General features: G+C 34.0%; 1 protein-coding gene across 1 annotated transcript; it reads right to left on the reverse strand.

The window, feature by feature from the left end:
* Positions 1–2,937: 2,937 nt before the first annotated feature.
* On the reverse strand, positions 2,938–13,687 carry LOC116716359 (meprin A subunit beta-like). Its single transcript, XM_032557239.1, has 15 exons — positions 13,674–13,687; positions 13,486–13,553; positions 13,055–13,172; positions 12,532–12,710; positions 10,598–10,822; positions 10,276–10,437; positions 9,056–9,286; positions 8,534–8,986; positions 8,275–8,451; positions 7,830–7,875; positions 5,768–5,812; positions 5,161–5,202; positions 4,491–4,538; positions 4,199–4,246; positions 2,938–3,257 (listed from the first exon to the last, which is right to left on the reverse strand). Exons 1-15 carry the CDS (start codon positions 13,685–13,687, stop codon positions 3,179–3,181), a joined length of 1,935 nt encoding a protein of 644 aa, XP_032413130.1. The 3' UTR covers positions 2,938–3,178.
* Positions 13,688–16,621: the final 2,934 nt, after the last annotated feature.

The following is a 16,621-nucleotide window of genomic DNA, read 5'->3' on the forward strand; positions in this document are numbered from 1 at the left end:
AGGCATGTACTGACTGTAAATCCTCACAGAACATGCAAACCAATGTTATCATCAAACACAACTTCCAAGAATATTCAGCAGGCAAACTTGCTAAGGGTCTAGTTGAACTAGTTAGAGGCGCAACAGCTTTAACTGAAATTTGATTTAGAATATGTTTTAACCAACAGCAGAAAGAACACAGTATATTAGAAACCATTAGATTTAATGGGAGGGGGAACACAACCTGTCAACTATTGAAATTGGGCATCAGTCTATTCTTTTTGTTATGGCTTATAGCTAAAGCAGCTGTTTATTCTGAGCTGGCTCTGCATTGGCTTACAGTGCCTATAAAAGTACTCATCCCCTTTGAACATTTTCTCCTTTTTATCGCTCTTACAAATCCATCATGATCAACAAAATTGGACTTTTTTGACAAAAAAAATGACAAAAGTCCTTTTCATGTCAATTTGAAAGCGGATTTGTACAAAATAATGAAAATTAAATCATATTTACCCTAAAATAAGTGATTACATAAGAATTCACTCCCTTCAAGTCAGTATTCAGTAGATGTTATTTTTGTCTGTGTGGATAGGACTCAATCAGGCTTGCACAAGATTACTTTATTCAGATACAACAACCAAGCCTGCCAAAAACCTGTAAAATCTTGTGGGAGTAATTGTTATCGTCTCACGAAATCAAACTGAAACTTTTAGGCCATAATTTCTGATGGTAGATTTGTTACAAAATCAACAGCACATGAACAAAAGAACACCCACAGAGATGTGGTGTGGTGGCACCATCACACTTTGGGTTTTCTTTTAAACAGATGACACCAGACATTTGACAATGTGAATTAAATGATTCATACTTCCAAATTTTAGTGTGTTTTCACACCTGATGGTAGACTCGGTTCGATTGGAGAGAAAAATTACAACATCTGTGGCATTTTCAGCTGGTGGGGTTTGTTTTCACGCTGCATTGCAAAGCAAACCCTTTGAAAAACCTGTTTCAATCCTGTTTGTGGACAAACTGCACCAAAAAACACTAAAAGAAACAACACAAAAGCCTCTCAATAAGTCTCTGAGTGCAACTTCCTTCTTCACAAAAGACACATAAAAATGGATTTCTAGCAGTTATTGGGTTCCTTTTTTGTCTTTGGCTAAAGACCACGAGCCTTTAGCTCAATCCACTGCACATTATAAATATGAATCAATTTTCCCTATATCTGTTAACCAATTTATTAGATTTTATTATGGGTAGTAGAACAATAAAATCTCAGATTTGCATGACAAAAATGTAAGATATTTCAAGTTATGGTGGATTTTTATTCATTATACTTATTAATATTTATTGTCTCAAACTTAGTGCAAAGCAATAGATCATACATATCTGACTAAAAATGTTCTTTGCCATTAAGTCACCAAGCACATATTTTTAACTATATTAGCATGCGGTTAAATGTTTGTGCAAAACAGAATAATCTTCAAAAAGAGTATTATGGGTTTGATTCAGATATTCAAGCACTTTGAATAAGGGTATCTACTGTTGTAAAAACAAAACTTTGCTTCAATCAGGCTTTAGCAGTAACATACAATAATCTATGAGGGGCCGTTTAGGACAAAATTTACGTTTTGTCTCTCACACACTACCAAAAACTCTCGCATACTCCAAAAAAGTAGCCACGCACACTCCAAAAAATTACGTTTTGTCTCTCACACACTACCAAAAACTCTCGCATACTCCAAAAAAGTAGCCACGCACACTCCAAAAAATTACGTTTTGTCTCTCACACACTACCAAAAACTCTCGCATACTCCAAAAAAATAGCCTCGCACACTCCAAAAAATTACGTTTTGTCCCTCACACACTACCAAAAACTCACGCATACTCCAAAAAAATAGCCTCGCATACTCAAAAAATTACGTTTTGTCTCTCACACACTACCAAAAACTCTCGCATACTCAAAAAAATTACATTTTGTCTCTCACACACTACCAAAAACTCACGCATACTCAAAAAAATAGCCACGCACACTCAAAAATTACTCACGCACATTCAAAAAATACTCAAATTGCGTATACACACACTACTAAAATGTCACACACACACACACAAACGTTAACTTTCTCGCTCACATACACTACTACCAGCTCGCGCACATACACACAAACGTTAACTTTCTCGCACACATACACTGCTAACAGCTCGCACACACACAGACGTTTATCTCTCACATACACAAGACTAAAGTTGAACACACACACAGTACTAAGACTCGTTTTATGTATGTGTGAGAGCGAGACTTTTTATGAATGTGTGAGAGCGACACTCTTTATGAATGTGTGAGAGCGAGAATCTTTTTGAATGTGTGAGAGCGAGACTCTTTTTGAATGTGTGAGAGCGACACTCTTTTTGAATGTGTGAGAGTTGTCACGGAAGAGGCGGGGCATAATTTTTGGATCAAACTGCGCATGCGTAGATCCTAAACTATAAGTTTCGATTGTTGACTCACTGTATGTTCTATTACTTAGTATATTTGTGCTTTTAAATATATATAGAACGTTTAACTTTCTTGTAGATTAAATGTGCTATAGAAATAAATGAATCTGATTGATTGATTAAAAATAGCAAAATTCCCAGTGGACAGATTGTACTACAGCAATTTTGCTATTTTTAATCAATCAATCAGATTCATTTATTTCTATAGCTAGGCTATTTTTTTGGAGTATGCGAGAGTTTTTGGTAGTGTGTGAGAGACAAAACGTAATTTTTTGGAGTGTGCGTGGCTACTTTTTTGGAGTATGCGAGAGTTTTTGGTAGTGTGTGAGAGACAAAACGTAATTTTTTGGAGTGTGCGTGGCTACTTTTTTGGAGTATGCGAGAGTTTTTGGTAGTGTGTGAGAGACAAAACGTAAATTTTGTCCTAAACGGCCCCTCATAATAATCTGCTTATGCATACCAAATAAAAATAAAGTCCCATCACCAAATATTGTTGAATATGAGCTACAAGTTCAGGCATTATACGCCGATTTCTTAAAGCAATGCATATCTTCCCAGTTTGTTTTTGCACAATGAACTCACATTTTTAGAACAAGATGTCAACTTACACTGTCATTACAACATATATGCATTGCTGGGAGACATTTCTAATTATTTTGCTGCCTATGCAGACACAGAAGATTTACATGAGAGGTGTACATTATGACAGCAGAAGGATCAACGCCAGCAGGACAGCGAGGATGGGAGAGGCCACCATACCAGGACAGAAGTCAAAAATGCTACAAGAGACAGAAAAACATCCTGAGAATATACATCAATTCAGTAATCCTGTATCAAGTTTAATAGATTAGGTAATAAGGCCATTAATATGATTTAGTCATCAAATTAGGAGTGTAAATAAATCCTGAAACTTAGCAACTGACCTGTTTTATCAAGGCAACAGAATATTCAGGGCGTTTTTGCCACAAGTAACATTTTACATGCATGTCAAAAAGAGCTGATTAGGTTTTATATAATAAGACCATCAAACATGGATGGCCTGTGGAGGTCATACTTTTTTGCTATGACCTCTGAAGGACTTGTCTTGGCTACAAACATATCGTAGAAGCTTAGAAACCAATAACACAATGTCTGCAGTAAAAATAGAAAAGGCTCTGTTGGAAGAAGCCCTGACAGTGAAAAAGAAACCTGCTTGGCATTAAAGGTTATATGTAGCAATTTGAAATGACAGAAGAGGATTGAAAGAGACATGTGGTTTATGGTGAGTTAAAGTTAAAATAGATGCTATTATTGCTAACACTTTTAAAATGTCTGCAAAAATGTGACTTATTTTAAAGTTTTAGAAAAACTGCATAACAGATTTGTATGGCAAGTTATGTTATAAAGTGTATATATGTTTACTCATAATGTATAACTAGAGTATGTCTCAAAAACAGGTAATGGACTTCAATATTTGACATCTAGCAACACTGATCCAGAAACAGCGCTCTATGTAAAAGACTATGGTCAACACTGACAAAACACTTTCAAATATGTTTTTTTAAAAAGAACTAAGCATCTAACAACAACCTTTTCTGCAAATTTTGTCAGCACTCTATTAACTAGAATTTTATAATGAGCCTCACTCTCTAGAATAAAATGTTAAAATTTTATGCTAACTGCTATAAAACCAGTAAGAAAAGGCTTTCTCAAACAAGATAATCATTAAGTCTAGGAATACCTGTCATCATCTGTCGTAGCAGGTGGTGGAGTGTTGGTGGGGAAGATTCTGCAAAAGTTTTTAAAAAAAGCATTATTGCACAATGCAGTTTTTTGACTTAGACTTTCTTTTCTATGATAATTATTAAATGGGTAAAATTTGTCACGTCTTTTAAGAGGATGATTAATGGTGGGTGAGAGCATGTGAATATTCTATTCACCACCAGAAATTAAAGCAATAAAAACATGCTTTACACAGCAATGATAGAATATTAAACAACCCATCATAAGGTGTTAAGTTAATTTAGGAATACCTGTCATCCGTCGTTCCAGGAGGTGGTGGAAAGATGGTGGATGAGATTCTGGAAAAGCCAAATCATCATCGGACAACATAATTTATGCATAATTTATTTGTAGTAAAATACTAGTTACTACACAATGAATTGTCATGTTATTTTCTGAATATAGACTCATCTAAGGTTTAAAGAATGTGCAAACAATTCTCATTAAAGTGCAATACCTGTTGTCTGTAGTAGTGGGTGGATGGATAGTAGGTAACGTCCTGCGAAATTTGAGCCAAAGTTAACGATTTCAGCTATAGGAGTGATTGCCTGAGAACTAATCCAAACAGACAGGGAATTTTTGCAAAGAAAAAAAAACATGAATGTTTAACTCTGAAAGATGCAAAACATCGTCTTAGATGTCATTGCAGGGATTGGCGATAGTGAAACGAAAAAGCCTGAATCCAAAAATCTTTTAGTTTGATCAAATATTCAGTTTTTGAGATGCAGATCATGTGAATCACTTGGACTACTTTTTGTTTTGTTCCCAGTGTGACAGTAAAATTCAAAGAGACTCAAGATCTCTGTATTTAAAATATGTCTGGACTATAGGAAATGTCTTGTAAGAGTTGCAATGATGTATTTTTCCATTATGTTCTGCATACTGACTCATCTAAAGTTTGAAAAAATCAAATGGCAATACCTCTTCTCAGTTGTAGGAGGTGGATGGGTGAAAGAAGAAGTCCTGTAAAAATATAACCAAAGTTTAAGTGCAAAACTGGAAAAAAAAACCAACAAAAAAGCCTTTATATCTTACAAAGCACTGAAAATCTATTTGTCTCATTGAATCTGACCAATCTTTTATTCCTTGATCAGTTAGAAGTACAGCAATTACTTGTAATTTCTATGTACCAAAATCTTGAAAGAAATAACCTTTAAGAACATTTTATTATAATTTAAAAGTTTACTTACACTAAGGCTACTATGCCTTTGGACAATATGAAAAATCTTCTGATATTCTGATATGTTGAAACACATTATCTTCAACTAGATAATGTGGATGTATTTTAGGGCAACCACTCAAAGCAATGCCTCAATGCTTAGCATTAATTAAAAATATATCAGGTTCGTGGGCCTGTTCTGGAGAAAGTCTAGGGCTTTTTTTTAGTACTAAGTCTACATAGTTGTTAGGATTTGAGTTGGTCCAAGAACAATCTTCAATGTAAAGTGCAGTTGAACACATCCCTGCTCTGATCCAACTTCAGCTAAATGGCTCTGAAAAATAACGTGTTCATTTAATGTGGGAATACCTGTGATTTGTTGTAGGACCGGGTGGTGGAACGATGGTGGAGGTTCTGCAAAAGCCAAGGCATCAATGAACAATGAGATTTTTTGCAGCATAGCAAAATACTTACCGCTGCAACATGAATCATCATGTGTGTGAAGGATGTTATCATTACAAATATGAACCTTGGCTGATGTCGAAAAAAGTTTTCAATATGTATTTTTAGGTTTACATTCAATCAAAATGTGCCTGCAACCTTGTTGCTGTTGATAATGCCTTGTAACAGTAGCAATGTTACAAATTATTTATTTACTTTATGTCCTGCATATATTCCTATATAAAATTTAAAAGATTTGCAAACAACTTTCGTTAAATGTTACAATACCGTCTTGTAGAAGAGGATGGATAGACCGTAGAGGAAACCCTGTAAAATAGTAACCAAACAAAAATAAATATTTGATTAATGTTAAATACCTCACAAAGGTCGTAAGATGTCTGAATTACCCAAATTATCGTTTTTTTTTTCTAAATAATGACTTTTCTAAGTAATGAATGAGAGAACTTTGTGGAACATTTTTGTGTTAGTTTCTTCAGATTCAAAACTTTACATTACTATCCCTTTGAAATATTTTGAAATCTCAGCTTCTGATATGTTGTTACACAACATATTAGTTGAAGAAGGCACACCAGTTGATGTATGTCAATCACAGCAGAGATTGAGTGACAGTGCAAACACATTCCTCTTGGCTCTGATTGGTTGTTTCTGACTGGGAGCTGTGTATTTCTGCACATGTCTGGGTGGTCACGGGCAGGAAGCAGAGGAGATTGATTTTTCCGCAGATTACTTGTTCCATATTATATTGTCAGAACATAGTGACAGTTTTAACAAATATGTAAGAAGCATATTTTTTATAAAAGTCACCCACTGAATTCTTAATGTAACTGACCTAAAACAGGAAAATTGTAAATGTTGTATTTTATTTCAGTGAAAAAAGAAAAAAAAAATGTTTTTTTCTGCAATTTAGATAAATATCTGGTTTCACCTGTAGCATCTCTAACAATGATCCAAACAGAAAACACTTCATGGTGGAGAAAAGAAACTGTGCATTGGCAAAAGGGGTGATCATTTATCATATCGTTCATCATGACAAATTTGTCATCATGATAAAACATTTATTATTAATTTATTATTGTCATAATAAATTTTAATTTATGATGTTAAAAAAAAACAAATACTGTCTGTATTGTGGAGATTGTGAGTTGTAGTATTTTCTCTATTATTTGTTAAAGTAGAGTATCTTTAGCTATAAATAAATTTGAAAATATGATGTAATGCAGTTACTTTGAGCAATTTAGTGATAACACTTGTTTTTCTTTATGTGAAAAGAAGTAATAAAAAGGTCTTATCTTCTCTTTTATCTTTATCACAATAGTACCAGAAAATATCATGATAAAACTACATGTCCATATCACCCATCCTCAACTGGTAAGCTGTGCATTCAGTTCGTACTATTATTGTGTGTTCTTCAAAACATAAAGATCAACATTATAGCATTGTTTGAATAGCTAAATATAGATCAGCAATGCTTTGTGCTCTAACACAAAGTACTGGTTTAGTAAATGTGAGGTACCAGTTGTTTGTTGCCTCAGGAGTTTGACCGATGGTAGAAAAGATTCTATAAAAGCCATAAAATAAATCAATAAGAGAAGAAAGTGATATCTTCTTTTGATAAAGAGCCTTGACATGAGTTCTGTTGTGAATCAGTATTATAAAAGATAAACAAAAGTGAATTCAATTTAACTTAAATTATGAGCATGTAACAACATATGCACCACAATTAATGGAAAAACAGAATACATCATTTTTACATTTTATATAGATTACAAAAATAAAGTATAATCACATGTGTGAATACCTGTAGTCTGGTGGTGTAGAAGGTGGACTGACGCTTGGGGATACTCTGTAAAAGTCAGAGCATTATTCAACAAAAACTCTGAAATCTGTATTTCTAAATAATTTTTTAGAGCTTAGTGTGGAATTAAAATTTGTCAGTATTAAGTTATAATTTATTTGTCAAAAGTTTTACCGTGCAGGACATGGTAGACTAGTTCCATTGATTAGTGGGGTGAGATCTATCGCAGGACAAAAAAAATCAGTAAAAACAAATACAAAGTCTGAGGAAGTTGGATTAATTAGAACTTTTCAGTTAATTCTTCCCAATCCTCCCACCTTGTGAATGACAAAATACAAACTCTATCAAACCAAAAGGCAAGGTGTTGCAAAATGTTAATTTGAAGTTAACATGTAGCACAATTTACATAATGCACTTCATCATTAACTGTGATTTTCAATCCTTTCAATTCAGCTACTCTGAATGAGAGCAAACATGTTTTCTGTGAGGGTAAAAATATGAATTGATATATTAAAGTTTTCTTGATTCTTTGTGTTCCCCAAAATGTTGTGAGAAAGAAGTTCTTGCAACACAATCAGCATAGTTTGCAACATGATTATGATTAAAACATTTAACCTACCTTCAAAGTTGAACATGAAAATGGCACTTCCTCCCTTGAGGAACTCTCTGGATTGCAATTCTTGTAATGTGGCAACGGGTGAGAATCCTGCCGCACTTTTTCCAGCATAGACTAATTCTCCATTCTCATAAAACGATGCATATCCAGTCTCCCTGGGATTGCCCCAGACAAGTAAATCTGTTTATATGACACACATAATAAGTGAGAAAAACATTTTTTTCTCTCTTTTTAACCATAATCCTTTCTTCAAAATGTCAACATTTCATTGTAAACTCACCACCAGCAGATACTAGAGTAATTTCCTTGGACATTTGCAGTTGCTTGTTCGGGGTTTGATCCAGCAACTGGAAAATCATGTGTCTTTGGAAACAAGGATATTGCAGCTGGTCGTCATTCTTACTAGACAAGAGCTGCACGAACATTGAAACATATGTTTTGTAAAGTACAGCAATTAGAAGGTATGCATAGCCGTCTTTGGAGAATTGTCGTGGGCTGGTCATACTGGCTCCATAACTGCTTGTGTTTAAAAGAATCTCCAAGTCATCAATCTGCCAGGCAAAGTGTGGACACTCTGTCTCTGAGAGATTGATGTCATCAATTGAGAAACCTCCTGTGGAGTTTCCTGCTCCTTTCCGAACCTCAAACACCACCTGGAAGTCCTTGGTGGCATTCAAGGAAACATGGTGGAACTTCCAGTGAGATGTTGGTGAACCTAGAGTAAGAGGTTTTAATTTACTATACTGTACACTTTCAATATTACAACAAACCAATCAGACTTTACCAGTAATTTGTCCCATAAGGCGGAGAGTTCCTGTGGTGTCCTGCTCATTCTGAAACTCTCTGATCCAGATATTAAGTTCATCTAACGTATTTCCGCTGTGGAAATAGTAGAACTGCAGACACTGGACATTACATGCCCTGGTCGGCTTCACTACCTTTGTTTCCAGTCGAGCTGAATCTCCCTCTTGTCCTGATGTTGTGCTCACATGGATGAAGTACCCTGTTTGTTGACCTGCAAAATGTTGTTCAAGATAAAGGCTCTGGTAAATTTTCTTCATCTACAATAATCACATACAACTCCATGCATTTGCATAATAAGGTAGAAGTTTTATGGATGTTATAACTGATGAAGTACTCTGTTTGTTGACCTGCAAAAATGTCCAAAATAAAGTTTTCTGGTGGATTCTCCCCTCTTCTTACATATAGCGTACAAACAATTTAAGGCATTTGTACAACTTCAATAGTGGATTTTATAATCTTTAAGGCGATATTATTACATTTTATAGCAATAGGAAAACTGAGGTGTGTGGTGAAATAAATTAAACTGAAACTTTCACGCATTTAGAAAATTGTAAAATACTTTGCGGTCTCAGGTGTGTTGACATTGGCCATAGCTGTTTGTTGGAGGAATGTATTCAAGTAATTGTTTCACTTGCAGAATTCGTTCATATGCAACACAAGAAGCTTGAAGGATACTGACTAGAAATCCCAATGACATTTGTTCTATATTTACATAAAACTAGTTTGTAAGATTTGCCTTTATTTAAATGAATATTCAAAATATATATTAATCTGTTGAAGTGTTTTATTGAATATCATCATTGCACTATTTTAGAGTGAGTCATGTCAGCTTATGTTTTTAGGATGTAAAGCTACTGCCTCTGTGTTTATCTTTCCATACATGTTACTGCAGATAAAAAAAAAAGTTTTACATCAGTCTGAATGTGAAGAAAGAGAGCAAGATCTCTCATCTTGTCTATATGAATTCTAATGTCTTATTTGATTTGTTTTGTGCAGCATGTTTGTATTAAGGTATGCTACTTTTTACTGGGACATCAGAAGAATTTTTATTTCTACACCATCACCCTGTGAGGAAAAAAGTTATATATTTTTATTCAGTCTATGACCACCGTCAAGAGATTACATTTTTATTGCTTGAATTTATACTGAATTTGTATTCATTGTTATGCATTGGAATATAAAGTACATTCCAAAACTTACCATAATCTTCACTTCCACTTGGTAGAGTGGTGTGGTCAGAGCTTGGACCCCCTTGCGCTTGGGTAACCACTTCCCATCCACTCTGACCCCCTGAAGAGCGGCTCATCTGACACATTGATCCATCAGAAAAGCCACAGTAAAATTTGAAGGCAATAGTTGTGTCTGAAACAGTGAAAAGGTTTGTATGTATGTGTTAGGTAGTCACAATAAACATGTGGAAAACTTCAACTTTGACGGTAAAATTAATACTTTTAGCTGTATGTGACAGATTGTTAATACACCAATTTTGGTAATCACAACAATTTCTCCAACAAGGACTCACTGCAGTTGTAGAGGAGGTTCAGCTCTAGAGCATCACTAGGACTCATGTCAAGCCTTTGACCAATCACATCTTGGTACTTAGGGTCGATGGTAATAATTGTTGTGCCATTGCCATTGCCATTGCTGAATGCATCCTTGCCGTAGTGCATCACTGACATGTAGTCATAGGGGACTCCATGGGTGGTGCTTACATCACTTTCAACTTTGTTGAAATTATACTCTCTACCTGGGAGACACAAAACATACTGCACTTAAAAACATTGTGATACTAAGAAGAATTTAACTCAGCATAACTCATTGACCATTGGGAAAAAATCTGAACACAGCTGACAACATCCAGTTTTTTTAAACTGCAACCACAATAGAGGTAAAAAAAAACAAAAAAAACAACAAAACATTGCAATGAGAAATTGTTAATAATACATGCCTTTCAGCACACTCAAGGACACTGGTCATAATGTCCAAAAGAGGTCAGTAGTTTTTTCATATTGCTTTTAAACTCTTGTACATTTCTAAATCTACAATTATCATGGAAATATTGGAAATACAGAACAAAATAAATAAAATAAAATCTGAGGACATGTCTGAAAAGAGTGCATAGACATCTACAAAGCTGTAAGAAGTATTGAACCCCTCAGGGATTTCTTCAGTGAATTTTGTTTTTCTGACACTTTTCAGGTCTTAAGAATAATTTAAATGTATTATTATTATTATTATTATTATTATTATTATTATTATTATTATTATTTATGTCGAGTCTCTTTATTAAGGTAGCGTTTATTCTGTAACACTTTATTTGACGGGATATGCATAAGACTGACATGACACTATTCTAAACATGGCATAACACTTGTTATGAACATGAAGGAGTCTTCATGAATGTTTATGACTGTGTCCTGAAGTGTCATTCGATAATAATGACACTTTTGAAGTAAAGTTGCATTAAAACGTCTATTAAAAGACCTTCAAAATTGTCAACATTGCATTAAAAGTGTCATTATTTACCAAATAATGCAAAGTTGACCCTTTTAATGGACTTTAAATACAAGTTTAAATGCAACTTTGCATTCAAAGTGTCATTATTTATCGAATGACACTTCAGGACAACAGTCATAAACATTCATGAAGACTCCATCATCTTCATGACAGGCATTAAGTCACGTTTATGAACAAGTAATGTAAGTCTTATGCACACCCTGTCAAATAAAGTGTTGACATTTATTCCAATACTCTAGATTATAACGCCCTTTGTTGGGAATGACAAGACACATGATATCTTTTCAGCCTTGAAAAATAATATTCAGGATTTGAAATATAGACATGTATACTTTTATATGACACATAATCTTTGTATTTTGAGTAAAACTTTTCACACACTTTTACATATACATGGATTGACTTATTGTATTTATTTCCAGAAAGAAAGCTTTTCTGATCATCTGCTCTCTTGATAACCAAATATTTTCTACAAGATTCAATCTACTGTCAATGAGATAGGGACAATGTCTTTGCAAGACAACTTGCTCTTATAGGAAACTCTTTGCTTTCTGGGGTAAAAAGAACTATTTATCAAATTGCTGCTTTTTGCAAGTTATATTTTTTCATATTATGGAATTTATTTCAAAAACAAATTTGTATGCAACTGGGTTCTGATACATGAATGACAGTCGGCACTGGTGGTGCAACATACCCATTCACTACATTATGGTTCTTTTCTGAAGGTGAGCAGAAATTTAATCCTTGAATGCACCTTGACAGGTTCTCTTGCTTTGCTAAATACTGCACTTGTTCAACAGTAAAAATACACAGTTATTCACTGGAAAATGAACTTTTGGTTGATATACTTTGTACCTATTACATTTTGAAAAAAAAAAGACAAAGCTATAATTAAAATGATTTTGTTCATATGAATTAATCTTATAATATCAGTTCTACCTGCTATGATATTGTCGTATACAATCCGTACATAATCATCTCTGTCATATCTAGACTGTTCATGGTAGAAGCCAAGAGCATGAAGAAGCTCATGTTCAACAATGGCAATGTAGTCACAGCCTGCACCAATAGAGAGGTCCTGTCCGTTGGAGTATGTTCGACCAACATATGACCAACATCTAGAATAGAAAAAACACCAATAAGACATATGTGCATCAAAATCTTTCAAATAAGCACCACTGTGAACTTGATTTCTGTTGTGATAATTACATTATACATTGTTTATACACTAATAATTCAAAACAAAAAGACCATGTCATACTGTCACCATGTCGTAATATGAAAAAAATCAAGCTCCTCTGCCCAACCTTCCCCCACCCAGTGCTAACCAGAACAACCAATCAGAGCCAGGAGGCGGGTCTTAGAGCTCTTGCATACACATAAGTCCATCAACTGCATAATTAGGGTTTTCTAATCAGCAAATATTGTTCAAAGTAAGAAAAGAAGAAAACAGGGAACCTACCCGTCCAGCTTTTTGATGTGGATGTAATAATCTTCTGAGTCCCAGGGCTTGAAATCAATGCATGTCTTCACTCTGAACTGGTCAAAAGCTCTCATGATGACTCCTTTAGCTCTCAGGTCTTTCAGTTCAAAGTCAATTTCAAAGCAGTGAAATAGAGAACAAATGGCATAAAATTAATTTTGCTTATTGTTCTTAGAATCAAATCACAATAATATTGATTAAAAAAAACAAGAACACAAAAATATTGTCATTCAAAAATATCACTGGCACAAATCTTTTGACAAAGGATTCTTTTGTTCCTTTGATATTTACTGAGTTTCAACAGTGAACATTTACTCTACAAGAACTTCCTTGAACAATACATCCAATAAAATACTGCAACCCAAAAATTTGGTTCAAATAAATTTCTTTTATGAAAGAAAGAAAAATACCCAGGCCTTCATCCAAGACGTAGGGAACTGGGGATGTCCATTGATTGCTTCCAGGTAGAATGCTGCTCCTTTGAATGTTTAGAGGCTGAACAAGTCGGACATGAGAAGGTAAAATAAGACAAAACACACACACAAAAAAATGTACTTAGAACTGCACCGTGATCATTGGCTTGTGGCACTAAACTTACCTCACGAATGTCATCAAGTGTTAAATCTAAGATGACGGCATAAAGTTAATAGTTTTAAAAATAAATCAATTTCTCAAAGATCTTTTTAAAAAAAACATTGAAATGTAAGTTTACCTCTTGTGTTGTTTTCACTGAAATCTACAAACCACACAATATTCTTCTTTGTAAGTTCACAATAGGTCAAACAAATGACTAAATGTATCAAGATCTAAAAAATAAATGTATATAACTTACCAATTACCTCTACCTGTACCTGGATTAAAACAATGGAACAAAGATTAACATAAAAACATCACAATTGACATACAATGATTGTTTAAAAAAAACATTCTTCCTTCAAACACGAGATGTTTACATGTTTGGAGGATTTTATTATTTTTTGTACACGTTTTCATTTTGACTTTTTTTGTTCAATAAAGGATGAGATTAAATCTGTGGTCTGTTTTTGACCAAGAAAAAACGGGATTATGTTGGAATTTAAAAACAAGATTCATAGGTAATCTATAAATGAAATATTTGGCTTAATCATGGTTAAATTTTATAAATGCTGGCTGATTATTAAAGGCCAAAGAAGATACATGTTGGCCCTAAACCAAAAATGTATTCCAAAGTATTTTGGAACAATAAGATGACAGAAAAAAAAAAACTATAGGACAAAACAAATGCTGAAAATATTAATGTTAGCATGTCTGACATAAAATAAAAATAGTTTGTTTTTTTTACATAATGTGAAAAGGTTGCAAACATTTTTCACTTAACATTTTATAACACAAAAGCTATTAAAAAAAAATTACAAATTACCGTAGGGAGGGACAGTGCTGATGAAACTGCCAAGTTCACCAAAAGAAAAAAGTAGCTTTTCAGTCTCATGGTAGGTCCTGGAAGAAAAGTTCAACAAGAGATTAATTGAATAAATATCAAATGAATTAAATGTAAAAAAAAATTTCAACCAGTAAAGTCAATGGATTTAATTCAGTTGATCTGAATTTAAAGTCACTCATCTTATACCTGTCCTGAAGGAGTCAACCACTCTAACCTCCGTCTTCATTCTGACTAAGATCCTAAACAAACAGATGACGGTTTTCAAGGAAAACAAGTAGGGAAATTTTTAGACAATCAGTTAATCAAAGCATTTCTTTTTTGAGGTATGTCAGATATGAAGGCCAATGCCTGGTTTCTTTGATAAAAATCAAGGTGTGTCTTTGATAGTGGGTTTCTTCCTCTTGTGGTCGAGAACACACCACCTAAGTTCAGGCAGCTTGATTTAAAACTGTCTGACAACTTTCATAGCGTAATAATTTTTGAATTTAACAAACTGATTGATTGCGACTTCATTACAAGGAAATTTGTTGTTTAGGGAACAAAACAAGCAAGTTAGAGTTCTGCATTTACCGTCAGCTTGTTAGCTCTGTAACAAACGCCCTGAAAACATGAAATGTGTAGAAACTATTGGTTCATTTAAATCGGGACTTAAAACAATTTTTCTAAAGACAAATGCTTTGACCTGCTTTAAACTGTTGTTTATTTTATACCTTTTATATGTGTTTTGGACAGTTCCTCAGACTCGACTTAAGAGGAAAAGAGATCGGGCTTTTTCTGTTGTTGCTCCTACTCTATGGAACAATTTACCTTTCCAGATTAGATCTGCCAACAGACTGGATCATTTTAAAATGCTTCTCAAAATTCATTTTTATTCTTTGGCATTTATTTGAAGTAGTGTTTGATACTCTGTTTTTATCAATTTGTGTTATTATCGTTCTTGTACAGAACTTTGGTGCAGTTTTACACCTGTTTTTAAAGTGCTATATAAATAAACTTGGCATTGACATTGTTTTTTACATCTCTTACTTTTCTAAATAGTTTTTATTTGGATGCTTTGTTGCTTTCTTTTCTTGCATATGAATGTCAGCATATAAATAAACTTGTTTTATCTTGCTTACGCTTTCCTTGGTTTCTCTTGTATTAGACAAGTAGAACAACTCAGATTAAGTAAAATTAACACTTTAAAAAAAATAGTTTGTTGGAGTTGATACAGAAGGTCACTAAGTGCACCAAAACCACAAACGACATCTGGTTTGTTTTAACAGTGGGCAGAGCTCCGTGTCACTGCACAGCTTTGCTTTGCAAATGTTTTGCCATTTAGTCACCATGACAGAGCATTTTCAGCCATAGAAAATCAATACTGATTAAAGTCATTTAGCATCAGTCATTAAACTGAGTCTTTCCATGGCCTGCATAAACACATACATAATCAGCTTTTGGTCAACCACTAGTCTGATCTTTAAACTTTTTAAGGCTTTGGTCAGTGATCAAACACTTTACTTCCATTTCCTCATTTTATGCTAAGTTTAAAGATACCATATTCATTTAATCAATACATTTAATTTAATACAATAAACTCACAAATATGATCAAGATTCTGTTCCACTGGGGGATAACATTTAACAAACATTAAGCATTTCCCACATGATGGCAATAATTCATTCTTGATTAATATGGGTTGTTGCTATGTTGTTGTACAGTGTTTTTGTTCAATGTGCCTTTTTTTAACTTTGAGATCCTGCCCCTCCAAAAGTCTCTGCACGGCCCTGCTGTGAAACTGCTGCATGGATTGTTCTACTATGAGATCTTTCTTTAAATCAAATACAACTAACTTAAATTAGATACTTATCCCAGTAATGTAGGTATGGATGCGGTTTTGTCTCGAAAGTGTGATGTTGTCAACCATGTTGCAACATACAGAAGTAGAATCTAAAAAAAACAAGTAATAAAATGTGTGAAAACAAAAAAATCTGTATCTCTTGACTCTTAATGTTTTCAACACAATTTGTTGGTGAATTATTATTATTACACACAAACATGACTCAATTTGCAAAGTCAGTGGAGCAGTTGTCTAGTTTCCCTTTTAAAATTGTGCAAGCCCAGGTAAAACAGATGACAAAGCAGAA

The sequence above is a fragment of the Xiphophorus hellerii genome, chromosome 3 (genome assembly GCF_003331165.1).
Source record: "Xiphophorus hellerii strain 12219 chromosome 3, Xiphophorus_hellerii-4.1, whole genome shotgun sequence".
In the NCBI taxonomy this organism is placed as follows: Eukaryota; Metazoa; Chordata; class Actinopteri; order Cyprinodontiformes; family Poeciliidae; genus Xiphophorus; species Xiphophorus hellerii.

Excerpts from the sequence above, each read along its gene's own strand:
- LOC116716359 (XM_032557239.1), bottom strand. Across the intron at positions 4,247-4,490 it reads CCTGGAACGACGGATGACAG|AATCTTCCCCACCAACACTC; the intron begins GTATTCCTAAAT and ends AAACTTTTGCAG. Across the intron at positions 3,258-4,198 it reads GCTACGACAGATGATGACAG|CATTTTTGACTTCTGTCCTG; the intron begins GTATTCCTAGAC and ends TGTCTCTTGTAG.